We start from the raw sequence: 16,793 nt of genomic DNA, 5'->3' as shown, positions 1-16,793 counted from the left end.
GAGCCTCAGCATCAAAAGAGTTAAGTATGAAAACTAGATCTGCTTTTTATCACTGTATTAATTTGTTTGCAGACATTCCTGCTTCTAAATTAACTTTACAGAATGACTCAACATTCACACTTACCACTCCACATATTGTCCAGACTTCATATAGCACAAGCAGCACTTATAAAAGATCTACTTCTGCACACTTCCACCCATGTTTGCCATTCTGCCAAAATATTTTTTGTATCTTTCATCTTAATTACTTTAAGAATCAAACCTGACAGCAAAGAGTCTCAACTCCAACTTTCAACAGCAAATCACTTCTGACCAGCTGATAATTCTTGTCCACCTTCACAGTTAAGTTGAAATTTTGCATGTACACCTGCACAGAGAGGAACTGACTTCTGCTTCTGGATTCTGCATGTCCTGTATATTGATGCAATCTAAAAACAAAACCAAATTTGAAGAAAATCTGTTCAGCGATTCTAGAGGAGTAAGCTTTACACTACCAAAACAGTTTCAATTGCCATGGTTCACTGGTGAACATGCCTCTTGTCTTTTCACAACTCCATCTTACTTTCTTGCCTCTTACAGACATATAAATCCCAGTAAAAGTTACTCTGTGTCTCTTCAAATAGAGTAGGAAAAGAGAAGGAAGTCATTCTCAAAGCATTTGTCTTAAACATTATTGTGAACAAGTAAACAAAGACTGCAAGCAGTATTCGCCCCATTCATTATACAGGTCCCTTCATCACAGCCTCCCACCATCCAAAAAAAATCTAGATGAACATGCCTCATCCAGACTCTGTAGCAGGCCAGTTTCCTCATTCTGAAAAATATTTTGACCTGTTTTGTCCTTTGTACACCTCTTAACAACAGAAAAATAAGTTTCTATGAGAAGGATATGGGAAGTTCCTAGTGAACAGGCTAAGAACAGTTATGACTGTTCCACTGATTACCTGCAAATACTTGAAAAGATCCCAACAGATCAGTATTGCTGTGTACTTAGAGAAGTATTTTACTTTTTATTTTTCATGTTCTTCTTCAGCAGTTAATGTTTCACATACTGAATTAACCACCTTCAGGATTTTTGAGGAATCCTAGTAGAAGCAAATATGCCTTGTCTGTCAAGGAAGACAATGAGATTACCCTGATGTTGCCGTTGGAGATGTTGAAAAACAGATACTTAACCTTCAGGACTAAGCATTTCTACCACAGGAACTGCAAAGATCTAAAGACTTCGGTTTTTCTTGGGATAATTCTTAAACATGAATTCAAGGTCAGTGTGCCATAATTTTTGTTTGTTTGTTTTTTCTTTAAGTTGAAGTAAGATGAATGACTGTATCTGGAACCAAACACTGGCAAGTGAAATCAAATGGGATAAAACATTCCCTATTGACACCTAAGGCAACAAGCACATAAAAAAAATATGGATTAGTTATCAATTAAAAGAGCAAAGCATTTTTCTTTTTACTCATTACTTGGTCATCTTTACAGGTCCACAGCAGAAGGAAACTATTGGATAACTCAATGAACTCCAAAACTAAACAAAGAAAGCAAAAAGGTTTAATTATGCTGCATAAAGAACTCTGCTTTTTAAATACAAATACTGAAAAATTAATGTTAAAAGCTTCTGGAGAATAACAGAGTACACTTTTACAGTAATTTTAAAACTGTTACTTTTTCCATTTCTTGAGCACCTATCCATAGTTAAGGGTCTAATTATTACATTTTCTCCTACAAACTACTAAAAACAGAAAATATCCAGCAGTTTAAATAACATGAAAAAAGCTGCATCTATTTAACAGCTGCAGAATTCATAGGACAGAGGCAATAAAATATATTAAAAAAAGACAAGAATTAAAAATCCTACTGCAAGAATATTAACTGTAATAAAAGAGAAGACATTAAAACCAGCAGCTAGTTAGGTGCCAGGACATAATAGAACCCATAAGGACAGGCAAAGAACGATGCTAAGTTAGGGAGAAAGAGTCTGTTTTCAGAGAAGAACTTCCTGACCGACACCACAACAAAGCAACATGAACGGTGACTGTGTGGTCCCCTTCTCGTAAATAAATCAGGCGTCAAACGTTGATCTGCGGTACATAAGAGGCCTAAGCCTTCTCCAAGGATTTGTAGTATTCTGTCAGCACAGTCCAAGCCTTAGGAGCCATGAAGCCTTCCGGTGGGTTTTGTCCTTCTCGAGCCAGCTTGCGCATGCGGGTCCCTGATATAAAATCAAAGTCTTCGTGGCTGAGAGGATAGGGATGGGAGTTAGGGGAGAGAGGGAGAGGAACAGGTAGGGGAGGAAAAAAAAAAAAGAAATATTTAAAAAGAATGCAAGGTTGCCCACAATTCTTCTGCTTTTTTGATAATTTAATGAAAGTTCTTCTTGGAAGTATAATCTGATAATAACCGTTATTTCCAGACATTTGTCCATCAATGCCAGTACATCTTTACGCACCCTCTACAACACAGAGCTTAGGTAACTCCTGAGGTTTAGCAGCTTGGTCCAACTCATCTTCTGGGAGTTGAATAGAGTCTGTGCCTTCATCTAGCCTGGCTTTCTCTCTCTATGATTAACTCTGCTGAGAGACAACTCTCTCCTCCACCTCCTGTCTCAGTTCTCTGTCAACAACAGCAGCCATCCTATTCTGTACCCTCATCCTCTCTGCCCCAGCAGCAGTCCAGCACCACATGCTGGTAGAAGGTAGTCGTTGCAGTACTGGTTAAAGAAGATCATTTCAGTGCACTAGAGAATGGAAGAACAACATGGCAGAAAATCTCATAATGAAGGACAATTTGCAGAACAAAAAGTAAAAGCCTTGGAGGCAGGCTCCATAGCTTTTGCAGTTGGGCCACTGCAAGCCACTCTGCATGCATTTACATATACATATACATATATATATACACACATATATATGTGCATTTGAGTACTCGTGGCACGTACAGTTCAAATAAAGAAAAAAGCATAACCTCAACTGGAAGCATAATAAAAATACCTTTCCATAAAGATGTTTTTCCTAAAAAAAAAAAAACACACAGAATTGATCTGGACAGATTTACAAATGAACCCAGATCAGGATTACTGATCATCATTAACATGACAATCTAAATTAAAATCAACTTCTCAGGTAAGTGGTGATAAGCAGCAAAAGTTCCAGTCAAGTTCAACTCCTACTCCTCACAACAGTGAAACAGGAAAACCAAGACAAGAATGCCACAATTCTACCAAGTGTTCCAAAGAAAAATGATTTATTCTTAAATTAAATATGGCAATTTTACTTACGCCATTTGTTCAATTTGCAACATGTATCCATTACTCATTCTTTACTTGTCTGTTTGAAATAAAAGCCAAGTATTGATCTCAGATGCACATGCCTTAGACAGAAACAAGAGCCAAGTGTGTGCATCAGAGGGCAGAACTTGGCTCTAAGTGCTGAGCTATGCTCAGTAGGGTATGGAAGTTAGCAAGATGCAGAAAGCATTCCACAGTTCCCTTTCACAAAACCACTAACCCCATAACTTTTTGATTTGGATTGTATGCATCTACACAGCAGCAATGCCATACGTGCTCTTTTCTTATTGCTCTTAATTCAGAGAGCAATCTCTGAATTAGGTTCTTGAAGTTCAACAACAAGGCAAAAAACCCTACTGTGCTTCAATTTTGCAAAATATAAATTACACAAAAATGAAAACTTTAAGCTGATGCAAGCCCATCAGAGAAAGAATAATGTCACCACCATTAAGAACCTGTAAATTTTGTTCCTTGGTACGGAGATGCCCAATGCTCACTAACACTGCTCGAAGGTAACTTGAGTTCTTTAAGAACTATTTCTACAAAATCTATGTGGTGAAATGAGAAGCCTGGTTAATATTCTAGAAAAAAAAATTAAGTCTTCGGATGACTGGGAAGATAAGAGTAAAGCAAGTGCTATAAAGTTTCTCCATGTTTTCTACAACACCAAACTCCAAACATACATTGTCTGTTTTATTCCCTCCTTGCCTGTTAAGATTTCAGAAAGACTCAAATTCCTCCATGGCCCACAAGTGAAATAACGGTACCAAGGCAATAAATTTACATGCACCATAGAAGTTTGCTTCAATAAGAACCCCATTTCCTTCAGCTTCCTCTCATCCCTAGTTGTGGCTGTGCAAGAAGCAGCTGTAAGAATCAGAGATAGAGAACCACCCAAAAAAGAAAAATCCACTACGAAAATCTAGATAAGCCTTAGAAAAAGGACAGAAAAACATTAATAAGGGTCATTTAAGAAACATACTACATTCAGTATATAAAAATATTTCTTAAGTAGTCATTTTCAATCATTTCTAAAGTACCGAAGTACTAAGTGATACCTTCCCAAACTTCTGTTAAATAGGATTTACTTTTAAAAATTTTAAAAATTAGTAATCCCTAAGCTGACTCACATGGAGCTTTGGCAATATACACTGTCCATTGAAATGGTCCAGTAATTTTTGCCTTTTTTTTGTAAATTCCTTCCTTTTCAATTTTCTGTTCAAGCTTCCAGCTTAATTTCCACAGTATTTAGGTGTTATTAAGATAAATAACACCTAAATACTGCCTTCACCAATGGCAAAAATAAATCTCTTGAGTATCAGAAAGTGCTATGTCTACTATGTAGAAATGCTGTAGTGTGATATGAAACACAAGCACTTTGAAACAAAACATAACTATGAGTAACTTACTTCTTAACAAAAGAAAACAAAATGAAGAGTCCAATAATTCTGTCCAGTGAGTTTTGAGGAAATTGGGAGCTACTCAGCATAAAATGGACTTGAGCAGAACAGGAAGCGTGTGTGGGGAAATGTTTGACCATTAAAGCTGTTATGTAATTAAAAGCAACAGCCATCCAAATTCCATTCTCAAGTGAAATTTGGAATGAATCTCAGTGAAAATCAACTCAGCCTTTTTTTGAGCACGGGATTTAAGTGCCTTTCAGATTTGTATTCAATAGCTGCTGGAAGTAGCTTTCTTTGAGCCACACTGTAAACAAGTAAATGCCTGTAAAAATGATTTCACTTTGTACTATCAATCAAGTTTGACTAGTATTGATGTAATATTTGGTGCCTACACAATTAAAAGCTTTCTCAAAGCTTCATTATGAGCTTAAACACTAAGAGCAGTGCTCAAGGCTAAGATTTCAAGCTCGTAGTTCTTACAACAAAACAAGCAAGCTATCACCAGTTTGCACGTAGGAAACAACTGCATGTAGATGCCCACAGTCCTATAGGAAACCTGTAGGTTCTCAACTCTGCTGCATCTTCAAGGTGTCCGTAGAGTACTTTAAAACAGTAACCGAAGGGAAAAAAAAAACCTCTCCTGTTCAGCAATTATTCCCTACAGGTTTAAAGGTTTAATCAAAGTATAGTGCATTTTATACAGCTGATTTTTGCTTATCATTTATTGGGAAGTAGTCTCTTCCCAATAAGTGTTCTTTATACTACCTCCGTACCAGCTATTCCAGCCAGATGGAGTACAAACACATTGATTCTTGGGAATCCTAACCTTTTCCTAGGGTATCTGGCACTGTGCAAATGACGTTCCTGAAATTCCCATTCCCTGCAGAGGGCAATGTCTCTAGTGGCAATCTGAGGGTCTTAAGAAATTACTCTTAAAATCAAGACTTATGACAACAGTAAAGACCCATGCACTCACAGTTTCACTTATTCATTAAAAAAGTTTTTCTGGAAGCAAACATATAGAAATAGAGCAATAACATGACTTCGCTCTGTTGGGACTTCAAAACACGTTCTACTCAGCTGGCAAACTTTCAGATCCAATTACTTCCTAAGACAATTCACAGACATTTTTATCTCAGGTTCAGTCTTTTAACACTTCTCCTTTTCCACCCTCTTATGCCCTGAACATAATCTGTCAGGAGGTGAAATCCAACCTTATAATGCTTCTCAGGAGGATTTCTACTGGACTGAAATTTGTCTTAGCAGTATCAAGTTGTGACCTACACCAGAACTTCAACAGGGACAGAGCACTGTTCCCTACAGTGTTAGCCTTTGTCATGTCAGTCTACACTAATGTCTTGGGAACACCCTGTCATGCTGAGTGAACCAGCTAGTATCCACTAGGTTCAAAACCGAACCAGTTATGAAAAAACTCTGCAGGAAAGCAAAACATAACTTATGTGCTTAATATCATCGTAAGCAAAGCAAATCCTTTACTTGCCTTTCTGATTGGCAGAAGGGTTCAGGTATTTTGAGCTGCTGTGGTGCTTAAATGTATCCTAAATGATATACTAATGTTAACTGAGAAACAATATTTCACGTAACTAAATTAAGGCGTACAATCAAGCGTGCCTATTTCAACCTCTTGCTGCCACTTTAAAATCAGATATCACATCAAACAAGTTCGGAACAGTACATACTTGGCTGAAACTGCTACCTGTAAGTATGACTTGATAGTATGCAAGCAGCTGTGACAACCGTATTTCATAGTTTATTCCCAGGACTTTTTAAAGTCAAAATCATCACTACTCTTCAGATACCCATGCTTCATTCACATTTTACAGAAAGCATGAACAGCCTGCTACGGTAACCTTACTTATGGGTTCCTTTTAGCTGAAGTGACCTCATTGCTTTTCTTCAAGGATGAAAAAAAAAAAAAGCCATTTTTTCCAGACACTGCAGGGATGTTTTTCTTTTTTTTCTTTTTTTAATTATTTTTTTGGCTGTATGTGTGTTGGGTATTTTGTTGGGTTTTGTGTTGAATTATCAGACTAATTTCCTTTCTTAATTTTTTTCCTCAGCAGCAGTCTGTGGCTGCATTTTTAGGACCAATCTTCAGCAAAGAATTAGGAATCATTGCTCACCCAAACAACTATTAAGCCACCAATCCCAAATTACACTTGTTTGTGGTAACTGAGAGGCCTTTTTGGCTGAAGAAACATACCAACTTTTTCTGAACAGATTTCAGCATTAGGTATTTGTTTATGGGGTTTTTGTTTTTAATTTTTACACTTCAGTCTGATAGTGGCTCTCAGATCAGATGTTTATTGGAAGGTCTCCATTGTAACTACAGTTCTTTCTGTAAACATTTCCAAAACATGTTTGGTCATCTTCAGTTACTGATCCACATTCAGTTCTGTTTCAGGAGTGGTTGAATTTAGACTACCAAGGCACAAGGAGTTACCACATTTGGATCTTAGAAAACCCAGGAACCAGAGCAAGTTCTGTTCTCACAGCAGTCTCCACCTCAGAACCCAGCTGCCAGCCTTCTGAGATCTGTTCCCTTGATTTACCAACACTGTGGAAATGGCACAGTGAAGAGAACAATGACAAAGAAATGACAGGCTTAAGCCTTTTGCCTGCAGTTACCAATGCATAGGTCACACATCATTCCAAAAAGCTCCCTTGGCCATTGCTTAGTGATGTGGCCCTACAGATGACCGAATCCCTGGTGAATGACTCCTCTGGGGCAGGGACAGTCGGCAGCTGAGGGCTGCAGGGCAGCACTCGGGATTTCAAGGCCTGAGCATACCAACTGTTCTCGCTTGTAGGACAAGCATTGTGAACTCAGAAGACTAAGTCTCCCAGATCTGAAGCTAGGATTTAAAATCTGTGGTGGTCTTCAAAAGTCTGCATCATGACACATACCTGTTGTAAAACTGGGAGGTCATGGGGGCAGCAGCTAAGACACGCAGCTCACCTACAGCTCAGTCTGGGGGAAACCCATGTAATAAATGCTTCATGTAAACTTCCATGCCTCTGTTAGTGATGTAAATTCTTGAACTGCCTATTGCCTGTCAACTATCCAAGCCTCAAGGAATTGAATTAGACGCGATAGAAATCAAGTTACCCATTTCTAAAACAAGCCAGAGCAATGCTTCTATGCATACAACCCTCTTCCCCACATTTTCACATTGTGTTTTTCACCACGTAAGTGGTGAGCTCAGGAAAGACTTACACGAACATGACTATTTCATACCCAAGGGTGCTCCAGCAGCACTGACACTATAATGTTTCCAGACAACCCACTGTTCCCTGCCATTCTCCTTACAGAGCCGAACACCACATGGTCCAGGAGTCTACCATGTTTTTGGTGTTACACAGACTATCTTGAAATGCAGCCAGCTGCACCCACCCAAGCTCTAATTCTGTCTGGAGCCTACCACAGTGTTCTGTCTATGGTGAGCAGGAACAAGAACGGTTTTCTCTTCAAGGAGTCTGCATGCATCTGCATTGCCATCTAGAGGTTTGCTGCCACACTCCAGTCTATCCTGTAGTTCACAAACAGCATTTAGAGAACGACAGGACAAATGGTCTGCATTCTGACAGCAGCAAGGTAAAGCTGCATGGTAACAGCAGTATGAACTTTTTTCCAAGACAGTGACAGAAAAAAATGCCTCAAACTAAAGGCAAACCTCTTACCAGAGGTTTTGTTGTGTTTTTTTGTTTGTTTTAGTTAGTTTTTAATCATTTACTCTGGCTAATGACAGAGGTACACTTTTACTCCCCCTGATCTAAATCAAATCTATCCTGCAAAGAGTACCGTATCAATAATTACGGAATCAACATTCTTTAAAAGTTTTCTGTTCCATGCAATGGGAATTCTGGTGTCTTATATTGCTACTTCCCTTCTATTCCAACATAGTAAAAAGTGACACACCAGTAGAACTCTTTCACTTTGGTCTTGTTGTATTTGTCTTGGCCCTGGTCAGGCCTCACCTGGAGTACTGTGTTCAGTTCTGGGCTCCCTGATACAAAAAAGACAGGGGTCTCCTGGAAAGAGTCCAGCGGAAGGCCACAAAGATGGTACGGGGCCTGGAGCATCTTCCCTATGAGGAAAGGCTGAGAGACCTGGGTCTGTTCAGCCTGGAGAAAAGAAGACTGAGAGGGGATCTCATCAATGTGTATAAATACCTGAGGTGTGGGAGACAGAGGGATTTGGCCAACCTCTTTTCAGTGGTTTGTGGGGACAGGACAAGGGGCAATGGCCACAAGATAGAGCATAGGAAGTTCCGCACCAACCTGAGAAAGAACTTCTTCACAGTGAGGGTGACAGAGCACTGGAACAGGCTGCCCAGGGAAGTTGTGGAGTCTCCTTCTCTGGAGATATTCAAGGCCCGTCTGGACGCCTACCTGGGCAGCCTGCTCTAAGGAACCTGCTTTGGCAGGGGGGTTGGACCCGATGATCTTTCGAGGTCCCTTCCAACCCTTACAATTCTGTGATTCTGTGATCTTTCAAACCAACCTATTTAATCACTTGGACAATAAACAAACAGGACAAATACCTGTAGTATCTACTACAACAGCCTTTTGACTGTTATGGTATAATGCATACAAGCTGGGACAAAACTAGCAAAATTTACATCAGAATTTAGTTATTGTGCACAGCAATGACGATTTCTAGGTGCATCTCAAATAATGAATGGCACAAAGGTAGTGAAGTATTCAACAGCTAGCCATCTAAGAGGCAGTAAGTGTAGAAAGACTTCCATGTCATATGTCAGGAGTATCCTTCCCTCTGATTTTATTCCTCCTAATAAAAGTACCATCTGCGTCACTTTGTAGGTCTGGTCTGATGCTGCTACCCAAAGCTACACTTGGTTGAAGAAAAAAAGAAAAAGACACCCGGTTGCAATACTATCCAAAGAGATGCTTCAGAGCACTGAGGGAAGCCTTATACTGGAATTATGCCTAAATGGGAGGAAAGAGGAGGGAAGAACAACATCAGCAAACTACAATTGCTAAATAAGCCTCCCTGATTAGATTCTATTTCAAAACATCTGCAGTGTAGTAAATCATCAAATTTCCAAACACATATGGACATTGTAGAGCAACACACAGCGAAGCTATTTTAATTCTTGTCAGGTTTCAGCAAATTTGCCTTTGTCTTGCTGCTTATTTCCAAGCAATGCAAGAACTTACCATAAAATTAGATTTAGTTGTGCAAGAGAAGATAACACTTTACAGCTTTCAAAAATAAAAGCAGACCAATTCAGGTGCTTGGAATTTACTGCTGAAATATAAAGTATTCACATAACTTGCAACTAAGGCTAAGCCAGCACAATATCTACTAAAGTATAATTAATTGTGAGAAACACAAGACGCTGAATAAAATATGTTGGTTGATTGCCACAAACCAGTGACATCTTTGGAGACTTATACTCTGTAGCATAAGCAGCTGTAGCATAACTGTAGCATAAGCAGCTGAAAATTTTCAGTTATTTATTTCAGTACTAACTTCAACTGCAGTTTGACTTAAAAGTAGTTTCAATAATCTGAATAATGAGGTTTAAACTAAAATGACAAATCGCCTTTCCAGTTCCACTCACTGACACCACAGCAACACATGCAGTAAGTTTTGGACTCTGTTATGCCACATGCAAATAATCTTGGAACAGTCAGAAGACAAAATTAACTGTCCTGTAACTAAATCATAAAAACAAAAACCAGTTAAAAACTCCTGGGTCATACAATGGATTTAGGGCACCATTTTGCATTATCGTTAAGCAAGCAGCTAGTTGCCAGTACATTGTCCACTATCTTCTCCCTGCTGCAGTCTCCCATTACTTCTCTTGCATCATATCTGATGCTTACCTGACATCAAGCAAACACATTTAGGAAGATAAACCTGCAGAAAGCTAATCCTTCCATTACAACGAGTAATAATATTTTTCTGTGGACCTAGCTACTTGTGCCAGCTTGTTCCAGAATTACACAAAATCCAGTAGCTGGGAGGAAAATGGGAGCTTCCAGTGGCAACTAAAGTTGGATCAGGTAAGTTGTGCTGTGAAACTGCACCCAAATCATGGCTGAAGTCAAGTTGCATCAGTGGTCTAAAAATGCCTCTGAAGACTGGTATATTTTAGCTATATAAAATTAGTTAAAAACTACTCTTTTATTACTGGAGGGTGCAGGGGAAGAAAAGGCAGCTGCTGCTCAAAATGTTTTAGAACTAAAACACAACTTACTGCTCAGAGTCATAATAGTCCATGCACTTCTTTTTCTTATTATAAGCTGCAACTCTGAAGGGTACAATTTCCAGTGCTCGGAGGCCTGGGGCCATTGTCAACACTTTAGCACCATGGGTTGGTTCATACAGATCTTTCCCAGTGTCAGGGTGCGGCATTCCTGCTGGATCTCGCCCTACAATGTAGAAGTTAGCTCCTGCAACCATCCGTGATCTGCAGTGCCACTGAACCTAGAACACATACAAGGGAAAAAATTAAAAGAAAACAGTTAAAAATATGACCTTTAAAATGTGTGCACTGTGTAACTATCCCATTTCCCCCCCAATCAAACAGATATTCTTTTCACTACGGAGCCACACCACAACATAGAATCAACTATGTGAATCACCAAACTTACAGCTAAGACATACCATGCTCCTGTTTCATTTGCATAGTAGGATGCTTAAAAGACTACTTACTTTACTAGTATTTGGAACAGCATGAACTGAGGATTTAGGTCCTGCCATCCTAAAGCAGTCTCAACAACACTAAATTACCTGTAATGGTTTAGTAAGGATTTAAATTCACTGCAGTCTGATACATGATTTTCCCTGTAGAACTGTTTCTTTTCTTTCAAGGTAATTACTGGGAATGCTAAAAACAGAAAAACACTAAATTGGTGCTTATGAAGCACGTCATTTGAAATCTCACAATTTGAAAGGTGATATCCATCCTGTTGATAGCCACACTGACTTAACAGCAGCTTGTTGCTCTGTAAATCATTTGCGCTATAGAAATAAATCTGATACCAATGTCTTTTACATAATGTACAGAAAATGATTAAAGGAAGAATCTCATTTCTTGGCTACACACATTATTGACAGGCTGTATTCTGAGGTCACTGGTAATGCTGTATAGGTTTGGAGAAAATTCTTATTCTATCCAGAATAAGGACTGTGGATTTCATTCCTTCTCATACGTTCCTGAGTATGAGACTGAAGTAGAAGACTTCTATGAATTCTCATAAAAGGTCTATGGGGAACATTGCACGATTCCCTACAGTAAATCACTCACATACCTCCCTCCTTTGGACTGAAAGGCACTGCAAGCTCTGCTTGATCAGTCAAACAGCCACTAGAAAGTAAGTGCCCTCTGTCTAATTTATTTCCACCAGGGGTATCTCCTATCTATCACAAAGCTACCACAGAATTAACCACTTGAGCCTAGTCAGAATTTGAACTTCCACAAACTCTACGGGTTCCAACCCAAGTCCCAGCTTTTAAATAAAGTGTTGCCAAAGAATTATTTCCTATAAAAGCCTTGAAATAATTCTCTCTAAATTAAGTTTGCCAAAAAATAAACAAAGCCTTTTTTTTTTTTTCCTAATTTGTGTATAGCCCTCCAATATACATGCTTTTCACTTAATAGTAATCAACTCAAGTATCTGAACATTCAGGATAACTGTAAGATGCAGTAATTGATCTTGAAACTCCTTCTGAAACAGGTCCTAAAAAGAAGGAAAGATTAATTCATTGTCATGCCCTTCTAACTCTAAGGCAAATGAGCACGAGAACGACATTGTCTTCTGCCCTTTCCAAACAAAATCCTTCAATATAGAACATTCTGGTTGATAACAGAGGGATCTTTTACAGTTTGATTTCCCAATAAATTTAGTCTTCTTTGTCCACTAAAAAAGCACCATCCATGAATGTCAGGCATAGCACAAAACAAAATATTTTAGTGCGCTATCAGAGGGGTTAGGCACACCAGCAAAAGGTTCTGGTTTTGCTGCTGTTGATTTAAACTCCTGATGTACTTACCTCAGTTGGTCCAGCATACATCATGGGGGAAGGAAATATAGCCACCACTGTTGTTTCCGGATTCAAGATTCCCTCCTCCAGTACCGCAGCATGCTGCTTCATGCGCCACATGAGAGGAACATCGTCCTCCTTTGTCCAGCCTCCAAGCGGATGCAAGAGCAAAACAGGGCGCCTGTAGCCACGTTCCAAAAGCTGCTTGTGAGTGTCCTGCATTAGAAGCGCATGCCCGTTGTGCACTGGGTTGCGTAACTGGAATGCAAAGACAGCATCTACAGAGCAAATAAAAAGACAAAAGATAAGGAAGGCAAGTTATTTTATCAGGAGTTGTACAACAAGAGAAAAATCTTCAGATGGTACAATCTTTGCTCTCAATTCTATCAAGTGTAATAGTAGTAGTCACAGGTCATTATTATACATGGTTATACTCAATAAGCAAATCTTAAAAAAAAAAAAAAAAAAAAAAGGTACTAAAAATCCATTATTCAGCTTCCTCCACTTTTGAAACTTGAGCGGAGTTGCTTTAGTTTCTCCAATAGCAATGATCTCCTCTTCAGATTTTTCAGTTGCACGAGCACTTATTATCCAGCTAAATTGCAGTAGAAAACCAAACTATGCTACCTGTCTTTAAGGCTCAATGTATCAGGAGAATAAATGGATATTTGCAACAAAACAAATATAAAGGAATTTAATGTGCTTTATTAAGTCTCCTTCACCTAAATGGATTAGAAGAGTTTAGGCTCAGTAAGAGCAAAATTAACTGCCATCCTAACATGTTACAAAACCCTTCAAAAAAAAAAAAGAAAGATGCAACAGGTTTTCTCCCTTTTGCAAATTAAGATGAATAAAGGCACCCTACAAGACAGCAAAATTGCCTAAACTGAGTGGTTTCCCATAAGCAACCAATGAAATTGCTTAATATTCAAGGATCACCTCCTCTGAACTCAAGCTCAAATGAGTAGGAAGTCTAGCAAGAATGCCAGGATGCCTGTGTGGATGAACAAGGTGCTTCTGGCCAAACTCAAACAAAACAACACCAAAAAAAAAAAAGCATAGGGAGGATGGAAGCAAGGACACACAACCTGGAAAGAACACAGAGACATTTTCTGAGCATTCAGGGATGAAGCTAGGAAAGCTAAAGTCAAACAGAATTGAATCTGGCACAGGTTGCCCAGGGAGGTTGTGGAATATCTTTCCTTGGAGATACTAAAAGCTGCCTGAACATGGTCCTGGGCAACCAGCTCTAGGTGGCCCTGCTTCATCAGCGGGATTGGATAAGATGACCTCCAGAAGTCACTTCCAACCTCACACAGCCTGTGAAATCCAGAAAACAGGTTTTTATATTTTTCAGGTATCAAATATATTTACTAGGAGAATAGCTAAAGCTATACTGGTATCTTAAACCAGCAGATCCTGGAAATAATGACCGTGCTGAAAAAAGACAGGAACTTCGGACCAATATCAGTTTGCTGATGTTAAACCCTTCCTTCACACTTAGAAGTGGTTTGCAGGTGCCTGCCAATTGCTGCCACACTGAAGGGAGTAATGATCAATTCTTCTTTGCTTTATGGTATTACTCAGCCTCTTATTTATTTGCCTAACAACTGCTTAAGTGTGAAAGACTGTTTTGTTTCTTCCACAATATAAAGTTAGCAACTAGCTCAGTTTTTAATTGTGATGCATTCCACTTTGCACCCATTTACTTCCACGGCTGTCATAAACTTTGTTCCCCAGAAGCAGCATGGAATAGACTTAAAACAGAAGAGCATGAAAGCTCAGCACTCAGCCATACCTCTACAGGTCAAGTTGAATCTGATGATATTTAAATCACTTTCTACCACATTTTAACATTATCTTTTCTTGCATTAATAACATGTCTAGTGTGCATGGAAAGATAAAATCAGAACCTCAGGGGTTACCATCTTCTCTTGTGCATTTCGGCAAGATAGTACCTGAGGTTATAAAAATTAGTTCTAGTTAAAGGCAAAGAATACCACTTAAAAGAGCACTGAGATTCCCTCTCCTTGAAACGAGGCTTGCCCCTGCAGTATTGAGGCAGCAGGCATTTGGATAAATCTTTGTAGGAAGAAACAAAACAAGAAAAAATTACTCACCAGCATTCATTTCCTTGAACTTCTGTCTTAGCTCAGCTGGAGTGAGACGGTATTGATCGAGTCCATCATTCCAATAGATACGATCAAGGACCTGTAGATCTCCACCTACCAGCCAGTTCCCTTGCTCCATAACCATCTAGGAAAAGAAATGAAAATCCATGCTGGGTTTGCTTATCAGCTTGTTCTAAGCATTGAGACCACTACAAAGGGGGCACAATATTTACAAAGATGAGATTTCTAAGTTAATTGCATTTAACAGTCTGAAATCAAGCACCAATATTAGAAAAAGAAAATCACTGAAACATAGTCCAAACATGCTACGCCATGATGCAGAAGAGATGCACTAATCCATGGCAGATTATGGCTTATATATGGCTTATATAAAGGCTTATGCCTTTCTTTTAAAAAGAACAAAACCTACTGTTTTCCAACATCTCCTCCAATATATAGAAAAGCAAGTAATCCATGTTCTTAACCAACCTTATTTTATAACAAAAAAAAGATATGGGCTGGAAAAGTTAATATATTGAGTAGAATGAAGTTGTATGCTTTACAGTTTTCGGTCAAAGCTAATGTAGTTCCAGTATTATGCTGCAGTTCACATGATTCTGGTCAGCAATAATGTATCAAATAAAACAGTTCTAATTTACTCATCTGATTTAATTTATGAATAAAATCAGATCTTTAAAGTAAGACAGCTTTTGGATTTGTTTCACTTCGGCACTTTATCACGGCAACATGTATTGTACACTCACTACAATTCTTTGAATATCTTCCAACACCACCTCACCCTTTATCAAAAGAATACTTACAGCAAGCTGCCTAACATAATCTATCAATGGCCATAGAAATCAACAATCTGAGTGATTTTTCACAACACATTGCTTTTGAAGACAAGAACAAAAAAGCCTTTCAAGTTTCATATACATTTCCAGTCATTTTTCAGCCTGATGTCATTTAGAGATGACAGATTTCCTTGATACAACAGAAGAGTTTGTGTGTACCAAACCCACGAGTCAAGATGTTAAAATTAACTGTGATTTTTGTTCTTTTCTTTTTTTGGTTATTTGGTTGTTGTTTTTTTACTTTGAGATAGAGGACATGCTGTTGGGAGTTAAATGATGCTGCGGTCACCAAACCACTCCCCAAGAAAACGCCAGATTTTGACATCTTACCAAGGTGTGAGGGAAAAGTGTGAGAAAAACATGAAGATGAGAAAATCAGCACTACATTAGCTCTCAGACACCCAAGGATTTCTGATGAATTCAGAAAAGCCACAAGATTTATGTACTGTCATGATACTACAAGGCACATATTCATTGATACGCTGTCATGATACTACTATACACACCAGTACAGACATAAGAAGATGGTTTTTCATCTTCTACATTAGTATCGGCTGTGTCATTCTGATATTGCCAATATATTATAAGAAGTCATTTAAATCTTTTCTGCATGAGATTTTCTTAGCATTTCTTACAGTTGTGTTACTTCAAGTTTTCAGTAAAAGGGTAGTCTTACGTTCATCAGCACAGAACACAGAGGACATCTTCCAGAATACTCTTACTTGTATCTAGCAGGGTATGTCCTTTTCCAGATATACTCTTAACTGTATAGTTGGAGTTGTAAAGCTTCAGTCAGTGAAAGATGTCATTACACATTAATAAAAAATTTTTAAGAATTCAAAAAAACAGTTTTCAGACAGGTATTAACTATCAGTCATACAGCTGCTTTTAGAAAACATCAAAGGTTTTCCCTTTTAATTGCAAGCTTGTAATTTGAGGTTTATTTCCTTTTATCTGATTTTAAGTCATATATGTAAACAAAGAGATATTATGGAGACAGAAATGGGAAAAGAAACATATTTATGGGCTCCACAGAACTATAATGTAACATTCACATCATCTTTCAAAACTAAACTCAACAACACAAGAAGTAATGTTACAATT

At 38.5% G+C, this 16,793-nt stretch overlaps 1 protein-coding gene across 1 annotated transcript in view; it reads right to left on the bottom strand.

Annotated features, from left to right (window-relative positions):
* Positions 1 to 1,529: 1,529 nt before the first annotated feature.
* Positions 1,530 to 16,793, bottom strand: part of PAPSS1 (3'-phosphoadenosine 5'-phosphosulfate synthase 1) — a 44,252-nt gene continuing 28,988 nt past the window's right edge. The window contains exons 9-12 of the mRNA XM_035551908.2: positions 14,845 to 14,980; positions 12,734 to 13,002; positions 10,935 to 11,164; positions 1,530 to 2,238 (exon numbers count right to left, since the gene is read on the bottom strand). Of these exons, the coding sequence (XP_035407801.1) occupies positions 2,100 to 2,238; positions 10,935 to 11,164; positions 12,734 to 13,002; positions 14,845 to 14,980 (774 nt within the window). The 3' untranslated portion in view covers positions 1,530 to 2,099. The remainder of the gene's footprint in view (positions 2,239 to 10,934; positions 11,165 to 12,733; positions 13,003 to 14,844; positions 14,981 to 16,793) is intronic.

This window comes from Cygnus atratus, chromosome 4 (assembly GCF_013377495.2).
Source record: "Cygnus atratus isolate AKBS03 ecotype Queensland, Australia chromosome 4, CAtr_DNAZoo_HiC_assembly, whole genome shotgun sequence".
In the NCBI taxonomy this organism is placed as follows: domain Eukaryota; kingdom Metazoa; phylum Chordata; class Aves; order Anseriformes; family Anatidae; genus Cygnus; species Cygnus atratus.
Note: the sequence above shows the minus strand (reverse complement) of the source record. Positions and strands in the feature narration are given on the sequence as shown.